This window comes from Gymnodraco acuticeps, unplaced genomic scaffold, assembly GCF_902827175.1.
Source record: "Gymnodraco acuticeps unplaced genomic scaffold, fGymAcu1.1, whole genome shotgun sequence".
Lineage (NCBI taxonomy): Eukaryota > Metazoa > Chordata > Actinopteri > Perciformes > Bathydraconidae > Gymnodraco > Gymnodraco acuticeps.
In genome coordinates this window covers 397,103-424,223 of record NW_022990238.1, presented here as the reverse complement: position 1 = coordinate 424,223, position 27,121 = coordinate 397,103, and the positions used below count along the sequence as shown (strand labels likewise).

Here is a 27,121-nt window from a genome sequence, read left to right as displayed (position 1 = left end):
GGCTAATACAAAAATACAGAAACAAATATCCATGTAGCTTTAATGCCTGTACACGAATACAAAGAATAACGAGTCTTACCTGGCCAAACCAGCCATTGCCGATCTCTTGGATGTAACTCAGACTGTGACGAGCCACCTGGACGTCCCCTGATCCCTCTGTTAAAACAACAGAACCATGTTAATTAAGATTCAGTCATTCATCTATACAGCATGTCAGAGTATGTATTATAATGACAATAACAGCAAAAAAAAACAATAATCCATACTTTTTCTAAATGTTTAGCATTAAAGGGTCTGTATATTTCAGGACACCAAAGAGACAAAGACAGGAAAAATGCATCATCGATGTGTCATTTTGACGTTTGTAGCTATGACTTTAGTTTTTTGTGAGTGTGCATGTGTCTGACCTGTGATGCTGACAGGAGGTTGGAGGTGGGGGGGCCCAGGCAGGGCCACGGGGGACACAGCGAGGGTGTACACCTCAGCTGGGGACTGCATAGAAGGAGTGTCCTCTGCCGGGGGAGTGAAGTCGATCTCATCCTCAAAGTGGTCCTCAAACTCCTACATCAAGAGAAAACAAGAGTGTGTAAAATCACGTTTGTCATTCAACTATAACTTCCCACTACAACCCCCCCCCCCCCCCCCCAGGTCCATGTTTTCATTAGGTGTGGCTACCTGCCCGCCAGGACCCTCACCTTGAAGTTGATCTCCCTCTCCTTGCAGCAGGTCACGCAGTTCACTAGCAGCACCACCAAGGCCACGAGCGCCGTCAGGGACACCACCAGGGACAGGTAGAGGGACACAGACCACGTGTCCCCTGTGCTTCCACCTGAAAGGAAAAAAACATATCATTATTACAATTGTTCAAATTCATAGCTGTGATCAGAAATAACTTTAGAAGAGAATAAAACGTTGGCACCTGAAATGTTTGTTACATGCACAATAGGGGTTTGTGCTCTCTTGATTGTACTGCTCTCTTTAAAAAGGTCCCTATTATAATGTTTTTCATAAATATATTACAGGTCTCAGATATATACAAAACATGTCTCTGAAGTGTTTGGCTCCAAACACCAAACAGATCATTGCAGCATCCCATAATCCCCTCTGTTTCAGCCCCGTTTCAAAAGTGCTGATTCTCTGTCTGTTACTTTAGATGAAAATAAGGAGCCCCTCCCCACGCCCTTCTGAGAGAGATTTGGTTACAAAGAACACAATGGAGCTCTAGGAGGAGATTCAGGTGATAAGGTGGGGGGGGATACCTTGGTTGCTGATTGGCTAATGGTTACACAAGACAAAAAATCGTTATGACATCATAAAGTGGCTAAAATCTGATCATTTTCAGACAGGTTTTTATAGAAATGGATCAGGACAAAAAGAGAGAGAATATTTGTTCCTGAAACTTTCAGAATGTCTTTACACAGAGGAGACACATGTTGATGTAGAAAATACATGAACAAGTGTATTTTGCACAATAGGGTGATCTTAAGGTTTACAATTCTGCTAACAGGACATGGCAGTTGTCACCACCCGACCTCTACTCCTCTTCAGCCATTCACAGAGACAGTTGTGGGGGGTTTCCACTGGCTAATAAGCAGCTGATGGTGCAGCAGTGGTGGCAGCAGGTGTTAGATCCGCGCAGGGGAGGATGCTGCTGGCCCAGCAGTTCGAGTGTCAGGGCTGACAGCAGCCTTGTGACCCCCCCCCCCCCCCCCCCCCCCCAACTGTGCTGCTCAGCTGCTCTCTCCACACTGATGCTGACCAACATCCACACGGCTCAGTCTTTCCATCGCAGTGGCTGAGATTTCCAATTTGGTACAACTAAAATATTGTTGTGTTTGTTTCACATTCAAACATTTATAAAAGCACCTGTTATGTATTTGTGTGATAAATATAGATATTGTGCTATAACATTTCATTTATTCGACTCTGTATAATTGTTATTGTACCTTAAACGGCTAAATCGCTTTTGAGAGATTTTAAATCTCAGATCTGCTCAGGCGAAACCTGCTTCACAGGTCTCAGCACTCAAGCCTGCATTATTAATATAGGCAGGGCCAGTCTATTGATTGCGTGAAGTAGAACCGCGTGACTCAGTCATCTTTTAGCTCAAAAAGCATTTAAATACCGCATTTAAAAACTGATGAACTCAGTGTGCATCTGGACCCGGTGACGACATTACCTATTGACGCAGCAACCACTGTAAGTTATATTCTTGTTTAATTAGACTTCTCGGTTTCATTTATTCGACTCTGTATAATTGTTATTGTACCTTAAACGGCTAAATCGCTTTTGAGAGATTTTAAATCTCAGATCTGCTCAGGCGAAACCTGCTTTACAGGTCTCAGCACTCAAGCCTGCATTATTAATATAGGCAAGGCCAGTCTATTGTCGCCCATCAGCTGTAGATAGTTAACTAATTAGAGGGGCGTGCCCCTACAGCTGTGAGAACTGAGCAATCAGGCGTCCATTTTTAGGTATCACTTTCCTGGAGCGTCAGCTTCAGCGTCAGACAGCCGAAGACTGACAAAGACATTGGAGTCCTACAGGAGTAAGACTGACAAAGACATTGGAGTCCTACAGGAGTCACGAGGGAGGCAAAGAGGAGGCAAATCCTACTTTGATTGAGCTAAGTATCGCTGGTGTTTTTATTTTCTATTTTGTTTCTTTTTATTTTGTTGTTTAGCTCCTCATGCTATAATCATGTGTATTTTCTCCATTCCTGTTCATTTGTCTCGCAATTATCACTGGCCCCGTGTATCTCGTAATCGATATAACCGGCCTGCTCTCGTCTATCCCACGTGCTCCACTGAGATCCAACATCTAGTTTCAGGTGGCCTGTGGAATTGCCAGTCAGCTGTTCCTAAGGCTGACTTCATCTCTGGCTACGCCTCCCTGCAGTCTCTGGATTTCCTTGCTCTCACTGAGACCTGGATTACTCCATCCAACACATCCACCCCAGCAGCTCTCTCCACTGCATATTCCTTCTCCCATACACCCAGACCCACTGGCAGAGGAGGTGGCACTGGTCTCCTGCTCTCTCCCAAATGGAGCTTTTCCCTCTTCAAGCTACCTAACTTCACTCCTTCCACCTTTGAGTTCCATGCCGTCACAGTAACCCATCCTATACAGTTAACCATTGTTGTTCTCTACCGTCCACCAGGCGCCTTGGGGGACTTCTTGGAGGAATTAGATAATCTCCTCTCACTCATCCCTGAAACTGGTCCTCCCGCTGTACTTCTCGGAGACTTCAACCTCCAGACGGGGAAGATAGACGAACTAACATCTCTGTTAACCGCCTTTGCTTTCTCACTGTCTCCGTCCCCACCAACTCATAAAGCTGGCAATGTCCTTGATCTCATATTCTCAAGGAACTGCGCTACTTCTAACCTCTCTGTAAACCCGCTCCACACATCCGATCACTTCTTCATTTCATTCTCTCTATCCCTTTCCAAACATAACAAACTAATCTCTTCCCATCCTACACTTGTACGCCGTAACCTTCGCTCCCTCTCCCCCTCTACCTTTGCCTCGTCGGTGCTCTCAGCCCTCCCTTCCTCTGACTCGTTCCAACTCCTGCCTCCAAACTCTGCTGCAGAAACTCTCCTCTCTACTCTCTCATCCACTCTGGACTCGCTCTGTCCTCTCACATCTCGGCAGGCTCGTCTGTCCCCTCCTGCTCCCTGGCTAAATGATGCACTGCGTGCTAATAGAACCGTCCTTAGGGCAGCAGAGCGGAAATGGTAGAAATCCAAACACCGTGACGACCTCCTAACCTATCAAGCTCTCCTCTCCTCTTTCTCTGCTTCGATCTCTCAGGCAAAAAGCACTTTCTTTCAAGATAAGATCCAATCTTCCTATTCCAATCCTAAAAAACTATTTTCCATCTTCTCCACCCTCTTGGACCCTCCAAAAGCCCCTCCCCCCTCCTCACTTCTGTCAAGCGACTTTGTTACCCACTTTGAAAAAAAGGTTGATGATATTCGCTCTTCTTTTTCTGACTCACCTTTACTCACCGCTGGGTCACCAGACCCTCCTTCCACCAACACACTTACCTCCTTTTCCCCTCTCTCTCCAAGTGAGGTTCTTACCCTCATTACCTCTGCCCGCCCCTACCACCTGTCCTCTGGACCCTATCCCTTCAAACCTCCTTCAGACTATCGCTCCTGATATTCTACCGTTTCTCACCCATTTCATCAACACTTCTCTAACTTCTGGTCACTTTCCAAACAGTCTCAAGGAGGCAAGAGTAAACCCTCTCCTAAAGAAACCCACTCTCAACCCGTCTGATGTTATAAACTACAGGCCTGTCTCTCTCCTCCCGTTCCTGTCTAAATCACTTGAACGCGCTGTCTTTAAACAACTCTCCTGTTATCTCAATCAGAACAACCTTCTGGATCCGCACCAGTCTGGTTTCAAGGCAGGTCACTCCACAGAAACTGCTCTCATTGCTGTCACGGAGGAACTGCACACTGCATCCCTCTCCTCTGTCATCATCCTATTGGACCTGTCTGCTGCATTCGACACGGTGAATCATCAGATCCTCCTTCGCACTCTCCAAAAACTTGGAGTTTCAGGCTCTGCACTTTCCCTCCTCACCTCATACCTGAAAGACCGTACCTACAGGGTGACTTGGAGAGGGTCTGAGTCCGACCCTTGTCAATTAACTACGGGGGTCCCTCAGGGCTCTGTTCTTGGTCCCCTCCTCTTCTCCCTGTACACAAACTCGCTCGGATCAGTCATTAGCCCGCATGGTTTTTCTTACCACTGCAACGCTGACGACACCCAATTAATTCTGTCCTTTCCCCGCTCAGAGACCCAGGTCGTCGCACGCATCTCTGCTTGTCTAGCTGACATCTCTCAGTGGATGTCTGCTCACCACCTCAAGCTCAACCTTGACAAGACTGAGCTGCTCTTCCTCCCGGGAAAAGATTGTCCCACTCTTGACCTAACAATCAACATCGGCACCTCAGTTGTTTCCCCGACTCAGACTGCAAGGAATCTGGGTGTGACCCTAGATAACAACCTGTCCTTCACTGCAAACATCGCTGCTACAACCCGTTGCTGCAGATACACGCTTTACAACATCAGGAAGATACGTCCCCAGCTGACTCAGAAAGCGACTCAGGTTCTGGTCCAGGCTCTCGTCATCTCACGCCTAGACTACTGCAACTCCCTCCTGGCTGGTCTACCTGCATGTGCCATCCGACCTCTGCAGCTCATCCAGAATGCAGCGGCTCGTCTGGTCTTCAACCTTCCTAAATTCTCCCACACCACTCCGCTCCTCCGCTCCCTTCACTGGCTTCCGGTAACTGCTAGAATCCACTTCAAGACACTGGTACTTGCTTACCATGCTGCGAATGGATCTGGCCCTTCCTACATCCAGGACATGGTTAAACCGTACACCCCAGCGCGTGCACTACGCTCTGCATCAGCCAAACGACTCGTTGCGCCCTCACTGCGAGGGGGACCCAAGATCCCATCGGCGAAAACACGTGGGTTTGCTGTCCTGGCTCCAAGATGGTGGAATGAGCTCCCCATTGACATCAGGACGGCAGATAGCTTGCACATCTTCCGGCGCAAACTGAAAACTCATCTCTTTCGACTCCACTTCGAGCGTTAGAACTATTAACGAAGCACTTTTATACTAATAAAGGACTGGCTTACCTAAAGCCAGTTGAGTAGCACTTGAAATGTTTGGCTCTATGAAACCTGATGTACTTATATGATTCTGTTTTCTTCAAGGTTGTGTCTTCCTGGTCGAATGTACTTATTGTAAGTCGCTTTGGATAAAAGCGTCAGCTAAATGCAATGTAATGTAATAACAGGAAATAAAAGGTGGGCTGAAGTGGGCGGAAAAACCAAATTTTAACTGGACTGGAAGTCAAGCGGATTTCAGGTATATTATAATAACTAAAAGATAAGATAATTGATAAGTGTTGTTAATAAAAATGCAACAATTACCCAACTTCTCAGTTAGTGGACGACCAACAGAAAAATAATCAATTAATCCTTAAATACACTTTTAATATGTTCACACAGCAGAAAATACTTTGATATCTTTCCCAAAAAAGGAACATTTTCTGTTTTTCCCTATTTTTCTCATATTCAACTGAATAACGTTTTAATTGGACTGACAACACAAGATATTTAAAGTGAAAACCATAGACATGAAGAAACTAGAATGGAAATGTTCCTCCTAACTGACACTTTGTAGATAGAATACACAGACACAAGAAACAATGAATAGATTCATGTAGAAAATATGGCAGATTAATTGATAATGAAAATAAACGTCAGTTGCTTGCAGGCCTACTTGTTAATTGGCTGGTCTAAAAATTGTATTCGTGGATTGGAAGCCCACAAAGATTAGCATGTTGACGTTCGAGTATGGCAGTGAGTGTGAGCCTGTCACCATGTTCTTCCACCACTCGTCTTTCTTTGTCCAAAATGCCCCTGCTACTTTTGTTGTAGTTAGTGATGTATGCGAGGAACAATCAGAACACATTCAAGTCAATCATTTTCCTCTTTCCTGTGTCAGCAAGAAATTGTTTTAGATGTCGTCTGGGAGTGCGGCAGTGCGCCATGTTTTATTACATATTTGTAATTTTACATATGCAATGTTAACATTTATTTAAATTCAATAAGTCATTACACCATATCTGGGGTAATGTGTGTGTGAGTGTTTACTGAAAGAATAGTGAATTTGGGCCTGTGTTTATTCTGCCTCCCACTGGTCGTAGCTTGTCAGGTACATCCCGTCTGCTAGAGGGAGAATTAACACCCACTGAGACTCCTTCTGCTGAACGAATAATTCCTGACAGACGAAGGCAAGTGCTACTATACATCCAGACTACAAACCTACTTCTAGTTGGTTTCTCACCGGCACATAAAGGAGAAAAACAACAGACTTGAAAATCATTGTAATAGTCAGCCTGGCCAAACTAAGACCAAAATGTCTATAACCTTTTTGAATACTGCTTTTCCAGATATATAGTATTGAAGGTGCAAACAAAGCTTCTTCAAATGATGGCATGCATTTGCTTGAACAAACTCTGCTCCTGCAATGTTAAAAAACAAACTCATTTTCTGTCATATCCAAATCTCTCTGGATATAGCTTATCCTACGATACGCGTGTCATCATTAATCTGTATTTAAATGTAGGTTGTTGGAGGCCTTAAATGGTGAACTGAACAATGCTCTTAGTGCAGCAGCTCTGGAATTAGGCTGCTGTTGTCAAGACCTACCCTTTTGGATAAATCTATTTTAAACGAATGCTGAGAGTCAACAAATGTGAGACCATCTCAGGGTTTCCCACACATAGACTATACTTGGGCGGGCCGCCCAGGTATATTAACGGCCGCCCAAGTATATTTCGCGACCCATTTTTTTTTTTTTTTAATACGTTTTTTTTGTATTTTTTTTTTTTTTATTCGTCCGTGACCACGACGCCATCTGCGATCGATTAACTTGTGGACAATGATCCCTCGCTCCCTTGCTCTGATCTCGCCTCGTTAAGTGGCCTGCCTCACACAGGGTGACTGGCTGTCTACATGATGTGGCCTGCCAACATGGCCACTGTCATAGAGATCATAAATCAAAGCCCTTGATTGGTCTCTGTGTGTCATTCAAGCTCGGGATAACCTCAGCTCAGGTGAGGTAAAGGACTCTCTGAGTGTTTAGATAGTTAACTTAGTTTAAGTTCTCAGTGGGTCTCAAACAGTGTGGTCACCATTTATGTAAACACATATTTCCATTTGAGAGGGTAGTGATTGATCTAATGGATAGTGAGGTGGGCTGAAGATCGGAAGGCTGTGAGTTCAAATCCCGCCAGGAACACCACCACTAGTGTTCCCTTGAGTGCCATCTTTACGCAAAATGATTATACAAAATGAAAAAAAATATGTTTGCGCACCCCCCCCCCCACCCGCTGCCACCACCCGCCCAAGTATATTTCAGATCTGTGGGAAACACTGCATCTAAACTGCGAATTACGAACATGGTGAGTAGAACATGAGCAGAGAACTTGGGATAACACTCCTTATAAAATGATAGTTGTAATGCATGCATGTGGCAAACAAGTGGGGGCGTTCCATTTGTGCTGGGAAGTCATGAATCCAGAGTTTGCCTCCTGAAGATGGTTATCCGACTCGGGTAGTCAGGAAACCCCACCAACCTCAACCTCAAAATCAAAGATGGCTGCTCCTAGCATCAATAGCATGATGGTTGCGAGCAAAAAATTGTTTGGAAGCTGTTTTGTTTTATTTTGGTCATTGGATCAGTCGTACATACTGTAATGTCAAACTTTGATCTGTGGACATAATGCTTTAGTGTACGGTACAGCGTCATTATCAACTGGTATTGCTAACAACGGCGTTAACATGGCTGTTTTTCAGACTCTAATTTCCATCCTTCGTGTACCAACAGATTGCACAATTAGCCATTTTTCTTACTTCCATCGTTGGTATTTTAGCAGAGTACAGTTCAGAAATACATTTAAAAAGAAAATAATTGGAGCAATTTGTTTTCAAGTAAAGAATGTTTTTCGATCTATCTACATGGACACGGTCAAACATCATGGTTAAGGGGGACAAAGTGGTAATATCAACAACCCCTTTTACATTGATACCAGGTCTTGTGCAGAACCAAAGCAATACTATGACATGGAGTCCCGTTCCCTTAAGATCTAGTAGAGCTGTAGTCTATAAACAGGCCGAACAGGTCTGATGACAGCACGGCCCATCAGAGGGCAGATGAGACAAGAAGCAATCACTTTATCTCCCTGGGGAACATTAGATATGATCCAAATTGTCATCCATAATTAAGATTCATGCCATGTCTACCACAGTACACCGAGCTATTAACTACAAAAATAGACACGATTGCTCAATCTCTCTTAATCTTTCAAAGACACCAAAGGTAACTTTTAAGAAAATGAAAAACTTTAACGTCATGGTTTAAATACCTCAAACACACATTTCTAAATAATGGATGCCTCCAAAGGATTACTGCCTCTTTGCTAAAAATGGCAATAGGGAGACAGTGTCTGCGGTGAAATATTAATGAGAAGTGGAATGAAAGATGAAATGGGTCCATCGTCAGGACACATTCTCACGTAGATGTAGCTCTTAATGGAGATGTGTGCTTACAACTGTTTGCCACCTTGTTATTATGATCTAGAGCAGGCCTTTTTAAGTATTAAATGGGCTGCTGAAGGTTATACTCAATCCCATTGCGTTGCAGTTGGCCACTTGGCATAGTGTAAGTGGAAGGCAGAGGAGGAGAACTGAGAGCTGATGCAGCCCAACCTAATAGACTGAGTCTGCTTAACATGCATCATTCTAAACCACAGACTACACAGTATTTCACACAACAGAAACTGACACACCCATAGCAATAGAGGAGGAAAATACATGCAGGGAGAAATCTAGAGGAATCAACATTGTCTGAAGGGAAGAAGCAATGTCAGCATAGGCGAACAAAGGGGGAAAACATTGTAGTGCCCTACACACGCTACTGGATGGGCTTTCCCTAAGTGATGGAAATGCTTTCTAGTGTACTCATCAAAATCTCAGTTAGAGTGCCAGGCAGAAACAATATCTACTGCATGCATTGCTGAACTGTTGCCATGCCACGCAACAGCCAACTCCCCACACCATCAAGGTGGGTACCACCACATCCCCCACACTGAGAGGGAAACCACTAACAGGGGTCTTGCACTATGCCACATGGCCAAGAGGGTTTTAAAAAAAATTCCCAATTCAAGCTTACGTTATTTTCCAAAACTAAAAGCCTGATAACATGTGGTTTAAACCGGTCAATAGGACCGACTTAATATAAAATGCATTGGTTTCATAATTGTATACTAGCAAGGATTTCCAACATCATGAATCCAAGAGTGAGCTAAACCAAAATATAATAGCCCTGTTCCAGTCTGATCCAAAATATCTAATTTGCCTATTTTTCACGAAACATTTCCTCCGTCTTCAATTATAGCTTACAAAATGAGAATCTGTCGTTGGCAGGAGCAGGCGTTCAGAGGGAATTCCAATTGGCTTTATTAAAGCTTAACTTCACAACAATCCTGTGAAAAACGCTTGGCTGTAATTGCAGGCAGCTTTTTTTTGTACAAGCAGCCCCCGTCTGTTTGAGCCGAGCTGCAGGACTCAGAGGCTGGAGCTGCAGTCAGACAGAAAGACCAGGAGCTGGATCACGGCAGCTCTACATGTGATCAGTTATACTCGGTTAGGCCTTATCTGAGTCATGGGTTCATATTATGACTTGGCAGGCTCCACAAAATGACCCAACTGGTTTTTGGGACAAATACGGCAGGGAGCTGCCAGGTCTTATTTCAATTCCACTGAATATTTCAGTAGGCAGGGATTCACGCAGAGGAGGAGCTGACCCATTTTTGCAGATTTCACCCACCAGTGTTGTTCAAGAAGGGGGATGGATAGCCCTGCAGTTATGTTGGAATTCTGCTAAGATGTATGTAGTGGCTATAACGGGAAGCACTTAAAGGTCACCTATTGTGCAAAATCCACTTTTTCAAGTCTTTTATATAAACATGTGTCCCCTCTGTGGAAAGAGATTCTGAAAGTTTCAGGAAATATGATTCGCTCCCTTTTTGTCCATGAAAATGAGCTGATTTTCTTGCTTGTGCAACCATTAGCCAAACAGTATAATAGGGGACCTTTAAACTCATAGTTCAATTGAAGAGCAAATACCGATGGCTGCGGCCCCTTACAAGGACAAATATTTGCATCATTGCCTTCTGTGATTTTCAACGACAAATTAGCAACATGTTTCTGTTAATGAAAAAACAACACTTTAAAAGACTGTTAGACACAGCGACGTGCAGTCAGGGGAGGCAGAGCCTCACCTGACATACTCATACTCCAATGTAACGGAAAAACAACTAGAGAAAAACTAAATAGTAATAATAATAAAATGTCTCCACTGATCTGTGTTGTAAATGTGATTTATGTATGATTCCAATCGCTTGTTATAGTCAAAATCAGCCGAGCTCCGCTTCAACTACATGGGAGCGATGAGAAGTGAGGCAGGGACGAGCTCTGCCTCACGTAAACCCACAGTAACTGGCTGGAGCGCGGGCACTAATTTAGCGCGGGCACTTATTTTGTGAGCGCGCTCAAGCCAGTTACTGTGTGGTGAGGTGAGGCACAAATGAGATCTGCCTCACCTGAGAATGCGTCACCCCACAGAAACTGGCTGGAAAGTGAGCCCTAAGCGCATGCCTGCACCATCTCACCGTAGGTCACCAATGTAATGTTTGTAGATCCCTTTATTACATTTATCCTCGCCATCCATAGTCTCTAAATAACTTATTTCACGTATATGATATTTAGGCTCGCCGTACAACGGCAATGAAAAAAGCACCAGGAGAGGCAGCCATAACCTCTGCCGCACTGAAGGGGGCGCAAGTGAGGCCACAGGTTCTTGTTGCTACTGTTATTCTACGCAGAGACGGTATAGACGCGAACAACAAACTAGACTTTTGAAACTAGAGGAAGATAAGGAGGACTTTTACAAAAAAGTAATAGAGATTGTTGTCCAGAAGGATAGCATGGACTTCATCTTCAAGTCACGGTAAGACCACCATTGGTAATGAAAATGGAATCTTACTAAGAAAGAACAATCCAATATTTAGATGTTGGGTATCCTTTTGTTGAACGGTCTGTTTAAAATGAATCGAAGCATCAGACCAAAAAAGCTTTTGAAAATAACCGAATATTTCGATTAAGGTCAAAATATAATATTTGTAAATCTGACTCTGAAAGAGTCAGTGCCTCACCAGCCATGAACCTCACCGCACGTCACTGGTTAGACATTAGGTATGGGAAAGAGTTCATGAGTAGTCTATTTGTTCACCATATAGAGTAATCCCTTTTTTTTTAAAGATACTAGATCAGTGCAGAAAATACAACATCCAATGTTTTCCGTTAGACATGATTCAATTTAACGTTAAAACGCAAATGGCAAGCAGGCAAAAGAGTAATGCGTTAAAATACTTCAAAAATAAATGACTGTACAATTCAACTATGTGAAATTGAACCTGCGTATCATAGAACAACTAGTTTGATGGTAAACACTTTTTTTTGCGAGTACCCAAATATGAAAATGACTTTGTTTAAATTGTTGTTAAAGCCGCATCCTCTCTAGCCTGGTTTAGAAAACACTCATTCACTCAGCAACGTGGTGGAAGTTTAGGGCAAATGTCCAACTTGACTAACAGGCCACCTGACATCACCGGGCTGTTACTACAGATAAAACATTGACCTACCTATGTTTACCCGTGTGTGATGTGTGTAAACAAAGCCCACATCACTTGAAGACTTTGTATGTGACTTTCCAGCTATAGTGATTACTATTATTATTATTTTAGTGTGATCTTACCTAAATTCATAGCCTCAAGTAAAACTTTAAAATATTGAATGACTGTACCATATCTAAATGCATGCAGGGCAAAGAGCAGGTTGCTGTGCAATAAAAGCATAAAAGGCATGCGCATAACATAACTTTCCAGTAAGCTGCAGTATTCTAGTCAAACAACACTGTTGCTAATCATTGACTGGTGTTGATAAGACTGGAATGTATTACAGTTACACATTACCGACCCTCACAACATGCTCACGTCTGCATTCATTCTCATAAGGAAGCAGGTTGACTGAGCCTCTGAGTAAAAACCCTGAAACCATTTCCTTGTCTTGAAGTGAATGTATGGCACCCATTACATTGGAGATGCAACAAGTGATTGTTTTGGAATTTGATAGCGAAACTGAATACCTAATTGTGTCTGGAGCATTACATTTAGTGTGTAGTGAAATGAATGAAACCAAATGAAAACAAAATAGTCACCTCACATAGTATCCTAAGTAAAAACAGCTTGATTTGAATTGTTTTCATACTGTCAATTGCTGATTCTTTCATTCTCTCCTGAACAACCGTCTCTTTATCAACATATAAAGTGTTTTATCACACTGCCATATGACAGTATAATAAACTGTTGTCTTTTATGAATACACTTTGATTCATCCTAAAATAATTAAACGATCATCACACATGGTACACAACCTGTAATGAGGAAACTATAATCCATTTAAAAGAGGTTATTCAAGGTTAACTTCATAACAATAAACTGTGTTTCCATGCTGGTAGGGCAGTGTATTGTCCCATAAACTTGGTTGAATGTCAATGACTGGACCAACCCCACAGACAGATTAACATTTCTGAACCTGCAGTTACAATAAGCTGTACTATATTAACTCAGACACACCGCTGCTACCTGAAGGATAATGAAGTTGGGTTACATTTCAACAAGAAATCCCTAAAATTATGTTAATAAATCATGTCTGTGTCCTGGTAGAGGAAAGGTTTATCGATTCTGTTCAACAGTTTGGTTTAATCAGAATCGTTACGAGCACATATTTTTAATTATTATAAGATTCCCTCGTGCATATATACAGAGCAAATTGATATGTTGTCAATATGTCATCAAACACACAACAGTCAGTCAGTACGAGTCCACATATTGGATGTCACTTGTTAGCAGGAAATGCAACCAGTCTGGTGTGTTGTTAGCTTGTAGCTGCCGAATAGCAACCACAGCCAGCATATAGCTAACAGAAACATCTGCTAGCTAAGCAGCTGGATGGAAAGGAATTGTGATGAGTGAACAGACAATCACTCAGCTGTGTATCACCTTACAGTCAGCTGTCTCACCTGAGTTGTGTTGATACTGAAGAGGGGCACCTTCAGACAACCAAAACACCGACAGGAAAATCCCACTGGCCAGAAACAAAACATATCCATGGCGGCTCTTCATCCTCCTAGTTTAGCTAACGAAATGTTAGCTAATCGGAATCGTCGTCCTAAACAATAAATGGCTGATCTGATAATAAATAACGTGTTTTAACCATTGATAATCAGTTTAAAGTCAGTGTAGGCTACGTAAACAAGCATATTTAACGCTAGCTACTTAACATTAGCCAGCTAACTAGCTTTAGATAGCATATCAATGCTAACAGTTTCAGCTGACGACAGCACACAACGCTACCAAACCTAGTGTTTCGTTGTCCATGGAGACACAAGGAGCGATCACCTTTCACGGCCTAACATATTTGGTTTATTTACCTGGCTGTTATATAAATTAACATAACTAAATAAAATGGATCAATCGCTCTGACTATCATGAAACAGCTCCCTTCCAAAGCGCCATGTTCCTGTACGGCGTCACATCACGGAACGGGGCGTAAATCCCTAAAATAACTGACACGTAATCAAACCAATCAAAACAAAGAATACCTTCCTGTATAACACACAGAGCCAATCGGCTTCGAGCTTTATTATCTGTCATGTTAATCCAGTGCTTTTTATCAAAACTGAAGAAAGCTTTTTACATCCAGTCACTTGCCAACCATGTGAGGCACGGAAGAATGGTTCAGAGGACCTGTCTATAATACATGTTTATTTTTTGTTTACCATAAGCTGCTAAGCAGAATGTAATAGGTGGACAGAGAATTTGGATTCTGCTGTGCTATTTCTTGAGGATTTTTTGTATCCAATTGACTTCTAGTGATTTCATACGACTATTGGTGGGAGTTAGATTCACTGGGTAGGCTAACATTAGCAAACACCGACAGCAAAAAAACGAAATCAAACTCTAGCTCCTATTAGCTCCAAATGTAAATCAATGTTCAATGCAAAGCACAACTGGACAACTCCATCTTTCTCTAAAGTCACTTCCTGGAAGTCTTTATTCCTATGGAAAGGTGTTGAGTAGGGAAAACAGGGCACATTTTAGCATCAAAATATACTTAAAGTACCAAAAAATAGAAGTACTCATTATGCAGATTGGTCCATTTAAGAATAATAAACCGTATATTACCTGTTTGATTATAATTATTGATGCATTAATGTGTTATTAAAGCTTGTAAAGGTGCAGCTTTTAATCCCTTAAATACTGCAGGGTAGCTTGTGAATTCAATGTAAATACTCAAGTAAAGTACAAGTAGGCTATCTCAAAGCTGTATTTATGCAGTACTTGAGTAAATGTACTTAGTTACTTCCCATCTCTGGTTAACAGTCATATGTGTACTCAGGCCCCAATGGATGCCCCCATTGAAAATAAAGCGGGTCAAAAGTTCCCTCTTAGAAGCCCTAATAGATACAACATAATAAAGTTGCCTCTGGCAGTGGTTCTCAACCCACTCCAAATCTCCTTAAAAATAATGTTCTTCAAGGTTATAATGGCTGAACAATGAATTGAAACACAAAAAAAAAAAAGGGGGGGAAATAAAGAAAGACCTTCAATCGACACTTGCATTGGAGTTTATACAGTGTCTTTATTACATTTAGTTATTTTTAAATAACAGAATTAATAATGACAATAAATAAACATAGCTGATTTATAACTATCACAGTTATCTGATGGACTGAAACAATCATTACTTCATTATGAATATGATAATTAATAACAGCTGTTTTAGTAGAAAGTAGAAATGAAACATTTGCACCAGTAAAAATACACATATTAAGGGTTATCCGATTGCAATATACATTTTTTTAACTACTTTTTATGCCTGCAAGTTTGCACAACAATTTGAGTAAAAAATCATATGCTCTGATTAACTGATGAAGGAGGAGGAGGCTTTCTGTGGCGTGGGGGGAAATCTCCCTGGGTTTGAAGACAGATACGTCAGGTTGCTTCTTGCACTCCGGATCACAAAGCTGCAAGAGAGTGTTGCAGGCTTACACGCACAAAGCAAGAGAAGCAGAAATCTGTGCATCCTAGGATCAGAACGTTAAAACCTAACCCGAAGCACGGTGAGTACCAAGCTTTTTTGCAAATTCATGTGCACGACAATGTTTGAGTAATGATAAGTGACAGTTTCGTATGTGTCTCTGCATATTGATTTGTTGGCTTTGCCCTGTTTGTGTTTTCTCCTTCAAGTTGCAACAACTTTCTTATTCATTTTGTGAAACATAGCTTGGATCATCAGGCAATTCATTTGTGATTTATACCTTATCATGTGAAGAAATATATGTCTGAGTAATAGCTTCTGGTAATAAGCCCTACTAATAAAACTTGATGTATTAAAGACTAACAACAGAGGAATTATTATCCTTAATCCATCCACAAGTTTTATGTGACTGTGTTCTGACAACAGTAAACACCTGCACAAGTCTCATTTACTGTCACTTTGCATTTTCTCCATCGTGCGTGTTTGTTTGCACCCCTGAGGCAGCTACAGAGAAACATGGCATTTACAGGGATGCTGAGCAACGAGGACATCAAGGCGGCAATCCAGGCTTGTCAAGGTGAGTCAGACGACACACACACAGGCTCACATGGAGGGAGGCACACACTTAACGTGCATCCGATGAATACAAGAACACATATACTTTACAATAAGTGTTTATATACATGCACACACATGCAGAGAGATACAGACAGGAAATGTTAAACCCACTCCCAGTCCCACTAGGAAGAGCTGATGGGTTTCCACAGTGGGGGCAGGTAACCAGGCAGCCTTGTGGCAGGAGACCAGTTACCAGCCGGATACCACAGTGTTTACGTTTAGCATTTACACAGAGAGGACACAATCACACAAGCTATACAGCCCCCACCTCCCAAAGCACTTAATCATTTATCTCTCACAATTATGTTTGCATGACAAGGCACACACAGCTCAACCTCTCAGAAGGAAATCAAATGCCAGTGCTCCTGTGCCCTTTAATCAAGAGAATCACCCCGTTAGCAATGATCCAGGCAAAGTCAAATGTAAATTTATGCAATTTAGTTTGCATGTATTCAATTCAATTCAATTCAAAACCTTTATTTATCCAGGTAAAATCCCATTGAGATCAATGATCTCTTTTTCAAGGGAGACCTGCAGCAGTAGGTTCCACAAGAAGACATAAAAACATGAACAACAGAACAATAAAAGGACATCATACAGCAAAATGTACAGGGATTACAATTTACATATTTAACCACATGTACAGGTACCAACAGCATCTGAATGTGTAGCATCCAACCGAGCTTTAAAAACATGTAGTGGTACTAGCTTGGTAATTTTCCATTCTTTTTGCAGACTGTTCCATGTTAGTGGAGCTGCACATCTAAAAGCTTTCTTCCCTAAGACAGTCCTAGCACTTGGCACATTTAATAAAACCACAGCATGCGATCTCAGGCAATAAGTACTTTCAATTCTCAGAGAGATCAGGGAGCAGATATAAGATGGTAGTTTATCCAACATGGCTTTGTAAATGAAAAAGTACCAGTGACTGAGCCTCCGTACACTAAGTGATGGCATAACCGCCTTGGTATACAGGGTACAGTGATGCGTAAGTGCTTTACAATTTGTCAAAAATCTCAGTGCACTGTGATACGCAGCATCTATCTTGCTCAGGTAATTGGCAGGTGCATTCATATATAACAAATCACCATAGTCCAGCACAGGTAAAAAGGTCATCAAGGTATCAATAAAAGGAGGTATTTCCATGATCTATTTTAAGAATTGATGGAAACTAAATGGTCTTTTATGAAAGTGATGATAGTAGACATATCACCTTAAGGTTAGGGGTACTTAAAATGTCCACTCTGAGCGGCTCGTTAAATAAAGGGCTTTTAACCTTTAGGTTTTCATTAGACCCATGGGCATATCCGGTGTGCTTTGACTGCTCCGATGGCACAATGACATAGCCTGTAATGGTATAAGACAGTGATGCGCTACAGGGTGTCTATTGGTACATTTCATTGGCTGAAGAATGAAAGTCATCCTACCGTATGAGTTAATGCGACATTTCTATTCAGTCCCTCACCACTCTTGCTTTCTTGCTATTCTGTGATTGACCTCTCACTCCCACATATGTGTGTCTCTTTTGCATATGCAGCTCCGGGCACATTTAACTTCAAGTCGTTCTTTGAGCAAGTAGGACTAACTGGCTCATCCGAGACTGAGGGAAGAAAAGTGTTTATAGTCCTGGACCAAGACAAGAGTGGATACATTGAGGAGGAGGAGCTCAAGTAAGGATAATGTGTCGGTATATGTGTGGGCGGGTGTGTGATTTAAGGGCTAGTGTTAAGATACAGTGTATGTGCGTGTGTTCTACATCTATGTTTCACTCCCTGGTGATTGCCCAAAGGCAGAGGTCACTGTATGAATGGAGCGGCATTCCCAGTGAATGCATTCAGTAATACCTGAGGGGGAGGGCCGGTGAGTGAATGAGTTAAGAGGAGGGGGATTGAAAAGGCTCAGCAAAGCCTAGAGGGGAAAATAAATTGCAGAAGTACAGTCTATGATGATATAAGTCTGAAAGTATGGCTTATGTTTTATTGTGCACCCAACAGACTGTTCCTCCAGAATTTCTCTCCGGGAGCGAGGGAGCTGACTGTGTCTGAGACCAAGACTCTGATGAGTGCAGGCGATAAGGATGGTGATGGCAAGATTGGGATGGAAGGTGGGTGCATGTACAACTCTTTAGAAAGCACATCAGACAAAGAAGCCGTATGTGCATGGGAGCTGTCCATTACCTAGTGCTGAACTTGCAGTCTATAAGTAGCACATACAAGAACATTACAAAGAATACACCAAATAACTTGTTTGTTTAGTCATCGTGAATGTGTTTTATGACTCTCACTTTTTGCCTGGGTATGATTGTTGTGGTTACAAAAATATCTGACTGAATTTGTTTTTCTCTTCCACAGAGTTCTGTGAAATGCTGAATTAAATGAAATCAACATCTTTGACCACGACTGTCTTTCCCTATTTTAAGATAACAGTTCTCTTCTTGGAAATTCAGATTTTCTGTTTGATGCAAAGAAACCTTGGATGTTCTTTACCTGCCTGCTGCTCTTCCTGTTGATATGATACAATTATGCAAAAGATGTGTGGTGGACAGAAAGTTAGAGGTAGATTAGATGTGTGTGTATGTGTGTTTTCAATCAGGTACCCTGGAAGGATTTAATAAATGTGTTTAACATGTGGTATCACTGTGTCTGTGATTTTTGGTCGAGCCAAAGTGCTGTACATATAATAAAATACTTAAGGTATTGAAGGGTTTCAATTATTTGAATCTTGATTATAAAGAATCTGCATCACGCTGAATACATTTCTGAGAAAAGAAAGGGATGACCAACAACATTAACATATGATAAACCATAATAGATTTTAGACTAAACCATTCAATAGCCTTAGAGTATGGTGAGTGGCCATTGACGCAGTTATCCCACTCACACTTCACTGATGGAGGTTTTCAATAGAGCCACTGGCATAATTCTGATAAGGGAAACCCATGGGACTTTTTCCATCGAAGACATTTTGACTTGGTAATGTAATAGAAAGCAAATGATATTCATGTAACTCCCACTGGGACTCTTGAAAATAACTAGCCCCCCCCCCCTTCCCCAAAAAAATGAAATATCCACATGTTCTTAGGATCATTGCTGCCTTCTGCTGGACGGATTCAGGTAAAAATAGAGACAATAATTATGGCATTTACAGTGATTTATTGCATTTTTTAGTTTTTACACTACCAAGATGACTGGGATGAGGTTTGAATAACTGAAATGATTTACAGTTTAGGGTTAACATTTCATTAAAAAAAACACATTAATCAGTTGAAAGTTGCTGACAAAACACATAAAGAAGGAAATGATGTATCTGCATTAACAAAGTTATTTATATGCCAACAAATGAGCTGCCTTTTGTGCCTTGGCAGCACGTCAGTAAAATGAGTTGTCAACATATTGCTAACTTGTTCACGCAAGCAATCATGTTGCACACAGAACATAGTCTGAATGATTGGTGCATTGCCTACTAAGGACAGGACCTCAAGGGCTTGGCTGCTGTTTGCCTGAAACTCGACTCACTTCATGCGTCGTTCAGATTAACCACTTGTAAATCTACGGCAGCATGTATACTTTAAGGACAGCTAGTTAATGTCACAGATACATATCTATCTCCCAATCACCTCAGGGGAGGTATTTGCAACTCCAGCTCTTTGGATGCAATAATCTGGAGCCTGACTCCACCCATTTATAATCACCTCCGATAAAACTGAGAAGACGGGGAATTAAGTGAATTCACGTATTCACTTAGCAGACAGCCACACACCACTCAGAAATGAGTATCAGATATAAAAGATACAATGATTATGTAACAATAAGCTCAATGATGGTGGATCGAAGCAAATGTACATTTATTGGAACATCTCGCTGATACCACAGTAATCAGAATCAACATATATCATATCAAGTATAATAAGGAGAATTTATGAATCATAAGGGGATACATATTAATAGGGCTTTTGATGGCAATGCATATTCAGTCCTTAACACCTTTGATTTTTTTTTCAGAGTGTTGAATTACGTAATGGCAGTGCATTTAATATTTCCTCAGTTCATTAAAAAAAGTTAACAGCAGTGCAGTGAGTCGCTGGTGCTTATTCACGTGGCAGTGCACCAATTGGCTTCAAGATTATCTCACAATCCTAATTAGAGGTTAACCCAGGTCCTGTATCCACTTTCAATCATTCATTTCATTAATATTCTCAGAAGGGACTTGAACGTTGAAATCACATGAGTGCAACATGAAGTCGGGGAGCAGCGGGCTCACTCACGTTACCACACATCTAGCTATAGGCCTCAGCACACATGGTAGCATCCTCATTATTTCGACTAAAAATAGGACGAGACTAGTAGACACATTTTTTTGAAACCCATGCATCTTGGTAAGTGATACTGAGACTCAAAACTCTGTAAAAGGTGTTGCTCAAGGATATATAAGAGAGAGGGAAAGAGACCGGTAGCATTCACTCAACTCCGCCTTGGCTTTCACTTCCCCCAACGCAGCCCAAAGGTGAGTGGGAAGCGCGCTGACCGCTGGCACTTTACACTTGGAAGAGAGGGATTGAGACAAGGAAATCCTTTTGGACTATAACTTTAGGGAGAAATGGAACCAACATAGACAGGAAACCCGCATGGACCACAGGACAACTCAATCAGTGCAAAAGGAGGCCCAATGTGGCCATTTGGTTTCAATGGATCGCTGTCTGTGGATGATAATCGCGCTATTTTACTTTCACTTTTTTTTAACCGGATGAAAACATATAATCACACCCAAAGCTATCGACGCGTTTTACATCACTGCGTTTGCCCGATTGCACTTTGGCAGTGATTCATTTCGCTGAGAATTGGCCTCTGAGTGGGAGCATCCTTTATTTAGTGTTCTAGCAGCGATGGGATAAACAGAGTGAGGCATGAGCTGACATCCGGAGGCAAAGAGTAGCTCTTTAGCCCGTACTTAAAAACTACAACTAAAACAGTTGATGCTATGTTGCAGCCTTTTAAAATTGAAGTAATTATTCATTGTGGCCAAAACAAGTTTATGTTCCTATAGAGATGTTTTCAAATACAATGTTAATGAACTTTTCTTTCTCAAGATGAGGAATAGCCTCACCTGGAAGCCTGACAACTGATGCATGGTTTTAAGCTAATGTTGATATATTATCAACTCTAAACCTTTAGGGAACAGAGTCTTAGTCCTCCCTCTCTGAAGTCTCTGTATTTTAGGCCCTAGGAGCAGAACAAATATCCTAGATACACTATAGGCCTACTTGTTATTGCTTTAAAGAGGTATATTTGCAATGCATTCATTTTGACTTTTGTATGGGGTTTTAGATTATTTTAATCATCCTGGGCATTGTCTTCTTTGTTCCCTCAGAATAAGAAAAATGGCCGTCGCTAGCATGCTCAAGGAGGCTGACATCAAAGCTGCACTGGCAGGATGCAAAGGTGAGCTTCATTGAATCAATATTGTACACAGTAAATTATACAGGTAAAACACAATTCATCCTCATTTTCATCGTTCACTTTTTATGAATTGCCATGCAAAGAAAAGTGCTGTAAATTGTGGTGCAAATGAAACATATAAACTGCCAGGCATAGTTATCAAATCAAAACTGAAGTCCTAGTGCCTCCAGCATGCCTTTACGCTGATAATGATGTTAAAATGTGTTTTCCAGCTCCTGACTCCTTCGACCACAAGAAATTCTTCAATGCATGCGGTCTGTCTGGCAAGTCTTCTGATGAGGTGAAGAAAGCCTTCGCCATCATTGACCAGGACATGAGTGGATTCATTGAGGAGGAAGAGCTGACGTAAGACATGCCTCTGCTGCCAAACATATGCATCTAGAATTGCTGTGCTGGAATTCAGAAACAAGTGGTAGCTTACCTCGTTCTCCCCACATTCTGTTTTAGCTTTGCTTTAAAATGGGGGTTCTTGGAAATGTCCTTTTCCATTTCCAAGCTACAATATTAAAAAAGGAAACTAAGGGCCACGTTTATTTAATCATTTATAACTGTACATCTCAGTCCCATTGGACAGACTTCTTCCAACATGTTGCCTTAACATTCACAACACAACAGAATGCTCTATAATACCTTTTCTGCACAGTGATGCACATCCAATCAAACAAGATAGTGTGAGATGTTCATCATTTTAACTTCTGCTGCTTTGTCCTCCTGTCAGGCTGTTCCTGCAGAACTTCTCTGCTGGCGCCAGAGCCCTCACCGCGAAGGAGACCAAGGCCTTCCTTGCCATTGGTGACGCTGATGGTGATGGCATGATTGGAGTTGATGGTAAGAGTTATTTTGAGTAATTAGAGACATGCACAATTATGCTGATGCTTATTGGCCTTGGACTCTTGGAACATTTCATATTTAACATCCATTCACATACTTCCAGTACCTGCTAAGACCTAAAGTGTCAGTACATTTTGGTCCAATTAGTCCAGATCATACCACCATGACAAAATAAGAAACCAATTCAATTTTCTTCACCACTAATGCCAGTTTCATTCTACTTTCACAGAGTTTGCTACCATGGTAAAGGCATAACTTTCCACTGACCCAGATCAACTGCAAACTTCTTGCAAGATTTCAGTAATCATCAGCTGAAAGAATATTTTTTTATACCTTATTTATGACTTGCCTGCTGATTATTTCTCAACATAGAACACATGTTTTACTGTGAATGCATATTGCTCAGATGTGTTAAATGTTCTGAAAAAATGACTTGTGCAAATGGTCCAACACTTTTGAAAAAGAGTGAAAAACCAAGAATAAATACTCTTTTGGTGTAAACTGATATGTCTCAACTCAGTCATCTTTGTATCGGTCAAAATGTGGTGTATTAAAAACCCCGCCTGGGGATTTTGAATTATTGGGAGGTGCTATTGAACTGACCTGCCCAGCACTCATTTTGAGAATTGGTTAATGAGAAGGGGGGTATAACTGGACTAAGGTTACAAGTTGGCAAAAAATTGGGAATAGCCCTGGGGCTTCGCTCATATACTTCCTGGATGCGGGGAGGTTTGCAATGGATAGCTGTCACACATAGTGTAATTAGCTGCTCTGTTCCAAGGTCTTTTTCTCCACCAACTGCTGAGTGGCCGATTACATGATGTGCTGTGGTAACAGGGGGGCTATTAACAGACACTATGCATCAGCAGGACCTTTGAATCTGGTGCTTGATGCAAATCTATAGTTATCTGAGGGTTCCTTGACACATGATTTGTAAAGTGTTTAGAATGTGCAACATTTATCAAGGAAAGTAAATATTCAGTATAACATAATTCAATAGTTCATCAGCTATATTTAAGTCAAACTACGATTCAAGGAGAAGCTATGCATGCTCAGGGAAATGTAATTCAGCAATATGTTGACCCTGTCAGATGACACCCTGAGCTTGTTACTATCAACTCAGTGGTCAAAACAGAGAGGCATAGTGACAGCAGTCTGCTCTCCCTCAGCCCACAGGGCAGCGCTGCCACCTGCAGGTCAAAGCTATTCTCTGCATTGTACAGTAAGACAAGGTGAGATGAGCAACTCAAAATATCTATCTTAGGAGGGTTTAAACTTTATTTTGCCTGCATTTTCTTGCACTTTTAAACTCTTAGAATAACACAAAGTGATACATGGACTTTGACTAGTCTGAACAATTCCAACTAATGCAGTCAACTGTGGCTGTTTTTCTCTTTATATGCCAAGTCGTGTTGGCTGCTTTGTTCTTTATCTATTCAATTCGGACAAAACACAAATGGCTGCACTAAGAAAATACATTATGACGTGTATAACAAATGAAATGCTCATTGTGGCTGTGAGGTGGGCAACTATTAGGTACAATATCAACGTTACAAAAGACACAAGCCTATATACATTTGAATTTTAAATAGTACACTATATTCTTAAATACAATAGCAAGTGTCTTCCAACCCAACACGAAAGGAGGGAAAACAACCGATGAGTATCAGTTTCTCCAGCCCCAATGCATGCATGCTCCGTGTCCACCCTCTTACAGTTGTTTGTTGCCAGCAGCAATTTCAATTCGTCCTTCTCAGCAGTACACTGTCCTATTCTTAGTATTGAGGGGGACATTAAAGACTTCTTCAAACGCACCTTTTAAGCGTCTTCATTTGTGAAACTTAAAATAGACCGCGCTCTGGCTACAGGATGGATTTTCGCCACCCCCTTTTCAACGGTGTCAGTTATCTTATGCCTCAGATTTCAATGGAGTAAAACTATAAAAAGGTCACGGGCAGCACCGGCAAGATCACTGCAGTCGACTCAAGTCCTGTCTTCTGTACTCTTCAAAGCAAAGACATCAAAGAGGTGAGTTTGAATTAAAGGAGAAAAGAAAACTGGGAAACACCGAGCCGCAGCATCTTCTCGGTTTACATTTTTCAGAAAACATTGTTTTTTTTTTACTTGTATTGTGGAGTTCGCACTGCAATGCAGCATCTGAGTTTTTGGAGCATTATTTTTGCGGAAGCGTCAGCTGCAAGGAGACATGGATTTTACTGCTAAGACCTTCCAGCATCGAGAGATACAGTAGGAAACATGTGTCGATCTCAGCCTCTCAAAAGGAATTTGGAAATACAATCCACTCAGAACAAAAGGGGACTGAAAATGTTGCCCTGTGAAATCTGAAATGATTCCATTATGTTTATGTTGTGTTCCAATGTGGATAGTTAACATCATATTAAATGCAAAGAGTTGAGTTTAAATGATAAATTGATCGTTCTTTATTATGTTATTCATTTACAGTTGAAATAATGTGTAATACAGTGAACCGTGATGCGTACAGTCAACTATTGTAAAGCCATTGTTTGCCTATTTTGAGATAATAATAGTACAAAAATAATAATACAAATAAATACATAAAAATAATAATAATATATATGTTTGTATTTCTGCAGATCGACATGGCCTTCGCAAGTCTACTTAAAGACGCTGATGTCGCTGCAGCCCTGGAAGGGTGCAAAGGTGACTCCTCAAGTTACACTCACACAAAAACAATCACAGCCCTCCCTCTTTGGCTCTGTGTTTGGAGGTCGCTTTTTGTCCAGCTTGTGTATGTGGATGCAGTCTGAGTAACGACTTGCATTCATTTCAGATGCTGGCAAGTTCGACCTGAAAAAGTCCTGGTGCCTGCAGCATTGCAGCATGCCTTTATGCTGCTAACGATGTTAAAATATGTTTTCCAGCTGCTGACTCCTTCGACCACAAGAAGTTCTTCAAGACATGTGGCATGGCTGGCAAGTCCGCAGAAGACCTGAAGAAGGCCTTCCTCATCATTGACCAGGACAACAGTGGATTCATTGAGGAGGAGGAGCTGAAGTAAGACACACACCAGACACACTTAATGCACAAACACCATTGTTGCATGCTCTGATATCAGCTTCATAAAACAATAAAAAGTTATATCTATAAGCCAAGTAAATAATGGGTGTATTGTTGGGGACTGAAGGAATGTAAAGCTTCCTACAGCAATTGTAATAACATGGATTTTTAAGTCAGCCATAGGTGTAATTTACATTAAGCATGCTGAGGAGGACATTGGGGATTATGTCCCTATTTGTTTTTCAAACCTACATATAAAATCTGAAAAACATCTTACACCAAGAAATGTTAACTAAATAAGAAAAAACTTTCACAATGTACATAGAATCAATAAATGTCCATTGACCTCAACTAAAATAATGCTCCCCCAGCTTACTCATTATAAAAAATGACCAAAAATCATGCACTGACCAGTGACTTAAGAAACTGTCTTGACATTGTTCCTTGGTTTTTCCCTAACTTGAAAATGATATACTCTGATCTCAAACTGACACCCCCCCCCTCCCCCAATACATTGGCTACAAATATATGACCAGTTATAAACATCTTCTGACCTACTATGTCCCCCAACACTTTTCAACATAAAGTAAGGCACTTGGTCTAAAACCAATGGTAGCTGGGGTCCTTGAACTAACCACCAGATGTGTTTGCTGTCTTCAGGCTGTTCCTGCAGACCTTCAAGGCAGGTGCACGCGCGCTGACCAATGCCGAGACCAAGAAACTCCTGAAGGCCGGAGACTCCGACGGTGATGGCATGATTGGCGCAGACGGTACGTACTCTCATCTCTTTCTCTCCTGCAGAGTGCTTACATCATTCTGTGGTGAAAACTAGAGACCCTAACTGTGTTTTCCTGTCTCCCTGCAGAGTTCGCTGCCATGGTTAAGCAATAAAGTGGCAACTGACCAACGACACCTGCTCTGATGTCAACCTCCCCTCGTTTTCATCTGAATATAAATAATTTTTATACATTTGCTTAAGAGATTTTTCCTCCTATGCAATACATTGTCCAAACAAAAATGATGAGTGTGAATGTCGCTCGGTTGTGTTCATGTCTTAAATATGAATTTTGCTTATTGTAAAATCTATGATGCACTTTCCAGGTACAAACGATTAAAAAAACCGGAGAATAAATATTCTTTTGATGCAGTCTTATTGTGCTTTAATGCTTTATGTTTGGTTTAAATATACCTACATACTGAGGGCAAGTTCTCTCTCTCTCATTAGAAAATGGATGAAATGTGTCCATATGGACGTTGTATGAATTATTTAATTTATCAAAATAATGAAATATAGATACTAAAGAATGGCAGCTATTAAGTTTATTTAAAAGTATTTATACAAAGTCTTTGTGACCTATGCAAGACAACAAATGCAAGTGTTAATCTACTGATAATAACTTAAAAAAAGGTAAAGC

The 27,121-nt window shown here is 41.3% G+C and overlaps 4 protein-coding genes across 6 annotated transcripts in view; 3 read left to right on the top strand and 1 right to left on the bottom strand.

Moving 5' to 3' along the window:
- Nucleotides 1-14,257, bottom strand: part of lmtk2 (lemur tyrosine kinase 2) — a 31,761-nt gene extending 17,504 nt beyond the window's left edge. The window contains exons 1-4 of the mRNA XM_034219626.1: nt 13,742-14,257; nt 696-829; nt 408-561; nt 80-156 (exon numbers count right to left, since the gene is read on the bottom strand). Coding sequence (XP_034075517.1) covers nt 80-156; nt 408-561; nt 696-829; nt 13,742-13,844 — 468 coding nt within the window. The 5' untranslated portion in view covers nt 13,845-14,257. The remainder of the gene's footprint in view (nt 1-79; nt 157-407; nt 562-695; nt 830-13,741) is intronic.
- pvalb5 (parvalbumin 5) lies at nt 11,553-19,011 on the top strand. 3 transcript variants are annotated; one of them, XM_034219627.1, is made up of 6 exons: nt 11,553-11,608; nt 15,659-15,844; nt 16,267-16,339; nt 17,918-18,050; nt 18,375-18,484; nt 18,732-19,011. In XM_034219627.1, the coding sequence occupies exons 3-6, from the start codon at nt 16,279-16,281 to the stop codon at nt 18,752-18,754; spliced, it is 327 nt and encodes a 108-aa protein (XP_034075518.1). In that variant the 5' UTR covers nt 11,553-11,608; nt 15,659-15,844; nt 16,267-16,278; the 3' UTR covers nt 18,755-19,011. The 3 variants fall into 3 exon arrangements, with proteins under 3 accessions (XP_034075518.1, XP_034075520.1, XP_034075519.1); XM_034219629.1 differs by having other exon boundaries at nt 11,561-11,608; nt 16,273-16,339; XM_034219628.1 differs by having other exon boundaries at nt 11,561-11,608; nt 16,263-16,339.
- A 1,652-nt stretch (nt 19,012-20,663) lies between these two features.
- On the top strand, nt 20,664-23,172 carry LOC117548798 (parvalbumin beta-like). The gene is made up of 5 exons (XM_034220273.1): nt 20,664-20,883; nt 21,748-21,818; nt 22,049-22,181; nt 22,555-22,664; nt 22,897-23,172. Exons 2-5 carry the CDS (start codon nt 21,758-21,760, stop codon nt 22,920-22,922), a joined length of 330 nt encoding a protein of 109 aa, XP_034076164.1. The 5' UTR covers nt 20,664-20,883; nt 21,748-21,757; the 3' UTR covers nt 22,923-23,172.
- A 1,399-nt stretch (nt 23,173-24,571) lies between these two features.
- LOC117548589 (parvalbumin beta-like) lies at nt 24,572-26,854 on the top strand. Its single transcript, XM_034219952.1, has 5 exons — nt 24,572-24,695; nt 25,283-25,349; nt 25,571-25,703; nt 26,367-26,476; nt 26,572-26,854. Exons 2-5 carry the CDS (start codon nt 25,289-25,291, stop codon nt 26,595-26,597), a joined length of 330 nt encoding a protein of 109 aa, XP_034075843.1. The 5' UTR covers nt 24,572-24,695; nt 25,283-25,288; the 3' UTR covers nt 26,598-26,854.
- The last annotated feature ends 267 nt before the right edge of the window (nt 26,855-27,121 follow it).

Bases quoted from the DNA above. Each gene is read 5' to 3' on its own strand.
- LOC117548589 (XM_034219952.1), top strand. From the start codon at position 25,289: ATGGCCTTCGCAAGTCTACTTAAAGACGCTGATGTCGCTGCAGCCCTG. The intron at 25,704-26,366 runs GTAAGACACACA...TGCTGTCTTCAG, and splicing joins ATTGAGGAGGAGGAGCTGAA to GCTGTTCCTGCAGACCTTCA. The intron at 26,477-26,571 runs GTACGTACTCTC...GTCTCCCTGCAG, and splicing joins TGGCATGATTGGCGCAGACG to AGTTCGCTGCCATGGTTAAG.
- LOC117548798 (XM_034220273.1), top strand. From the start codon at position 21,758: ATGGCCGTCGCTAGCATGCTCAAGGAGGCTGACATCAAAGCTGCACTG. The intron at 22,182-22,554 runs GTAAGACATGCC...TCCTCCTGTCAG, and splicing joins ATTGAGGAGGAAGAGCTGAC to GCTGTTCCTGCAGAACTTCT. The intron at 22,665-22,896 runs GTAAGAGTTATT...CTACTTTCACAG, and splicing joins TGGCATGATTGGAGTTGATG to AGTTTGCTACCATGGTAAAG.
- pvalb5 (XM_034219627.1), top strand. From the start codon at position 16,279: ATGGCATTTACAGGGATGCTGAGCAACGAGGACATCAAGGCGGCAATC. The intron at 16,340-17,917 runs GTGAGTCAGACG...TTGCATATGCAG, and splicing joins GGCAATCCAGGCTTGTCAAG to CTCCGGGCACATTTAACTTC. The intron at 18,485-18,731 runs GTGGGTGCATGT...TCTCTTCCACAG, and splicing joins TGGCAAGATTGGGATGGAAG to AGTTCTGTGAAATGCTGAAT.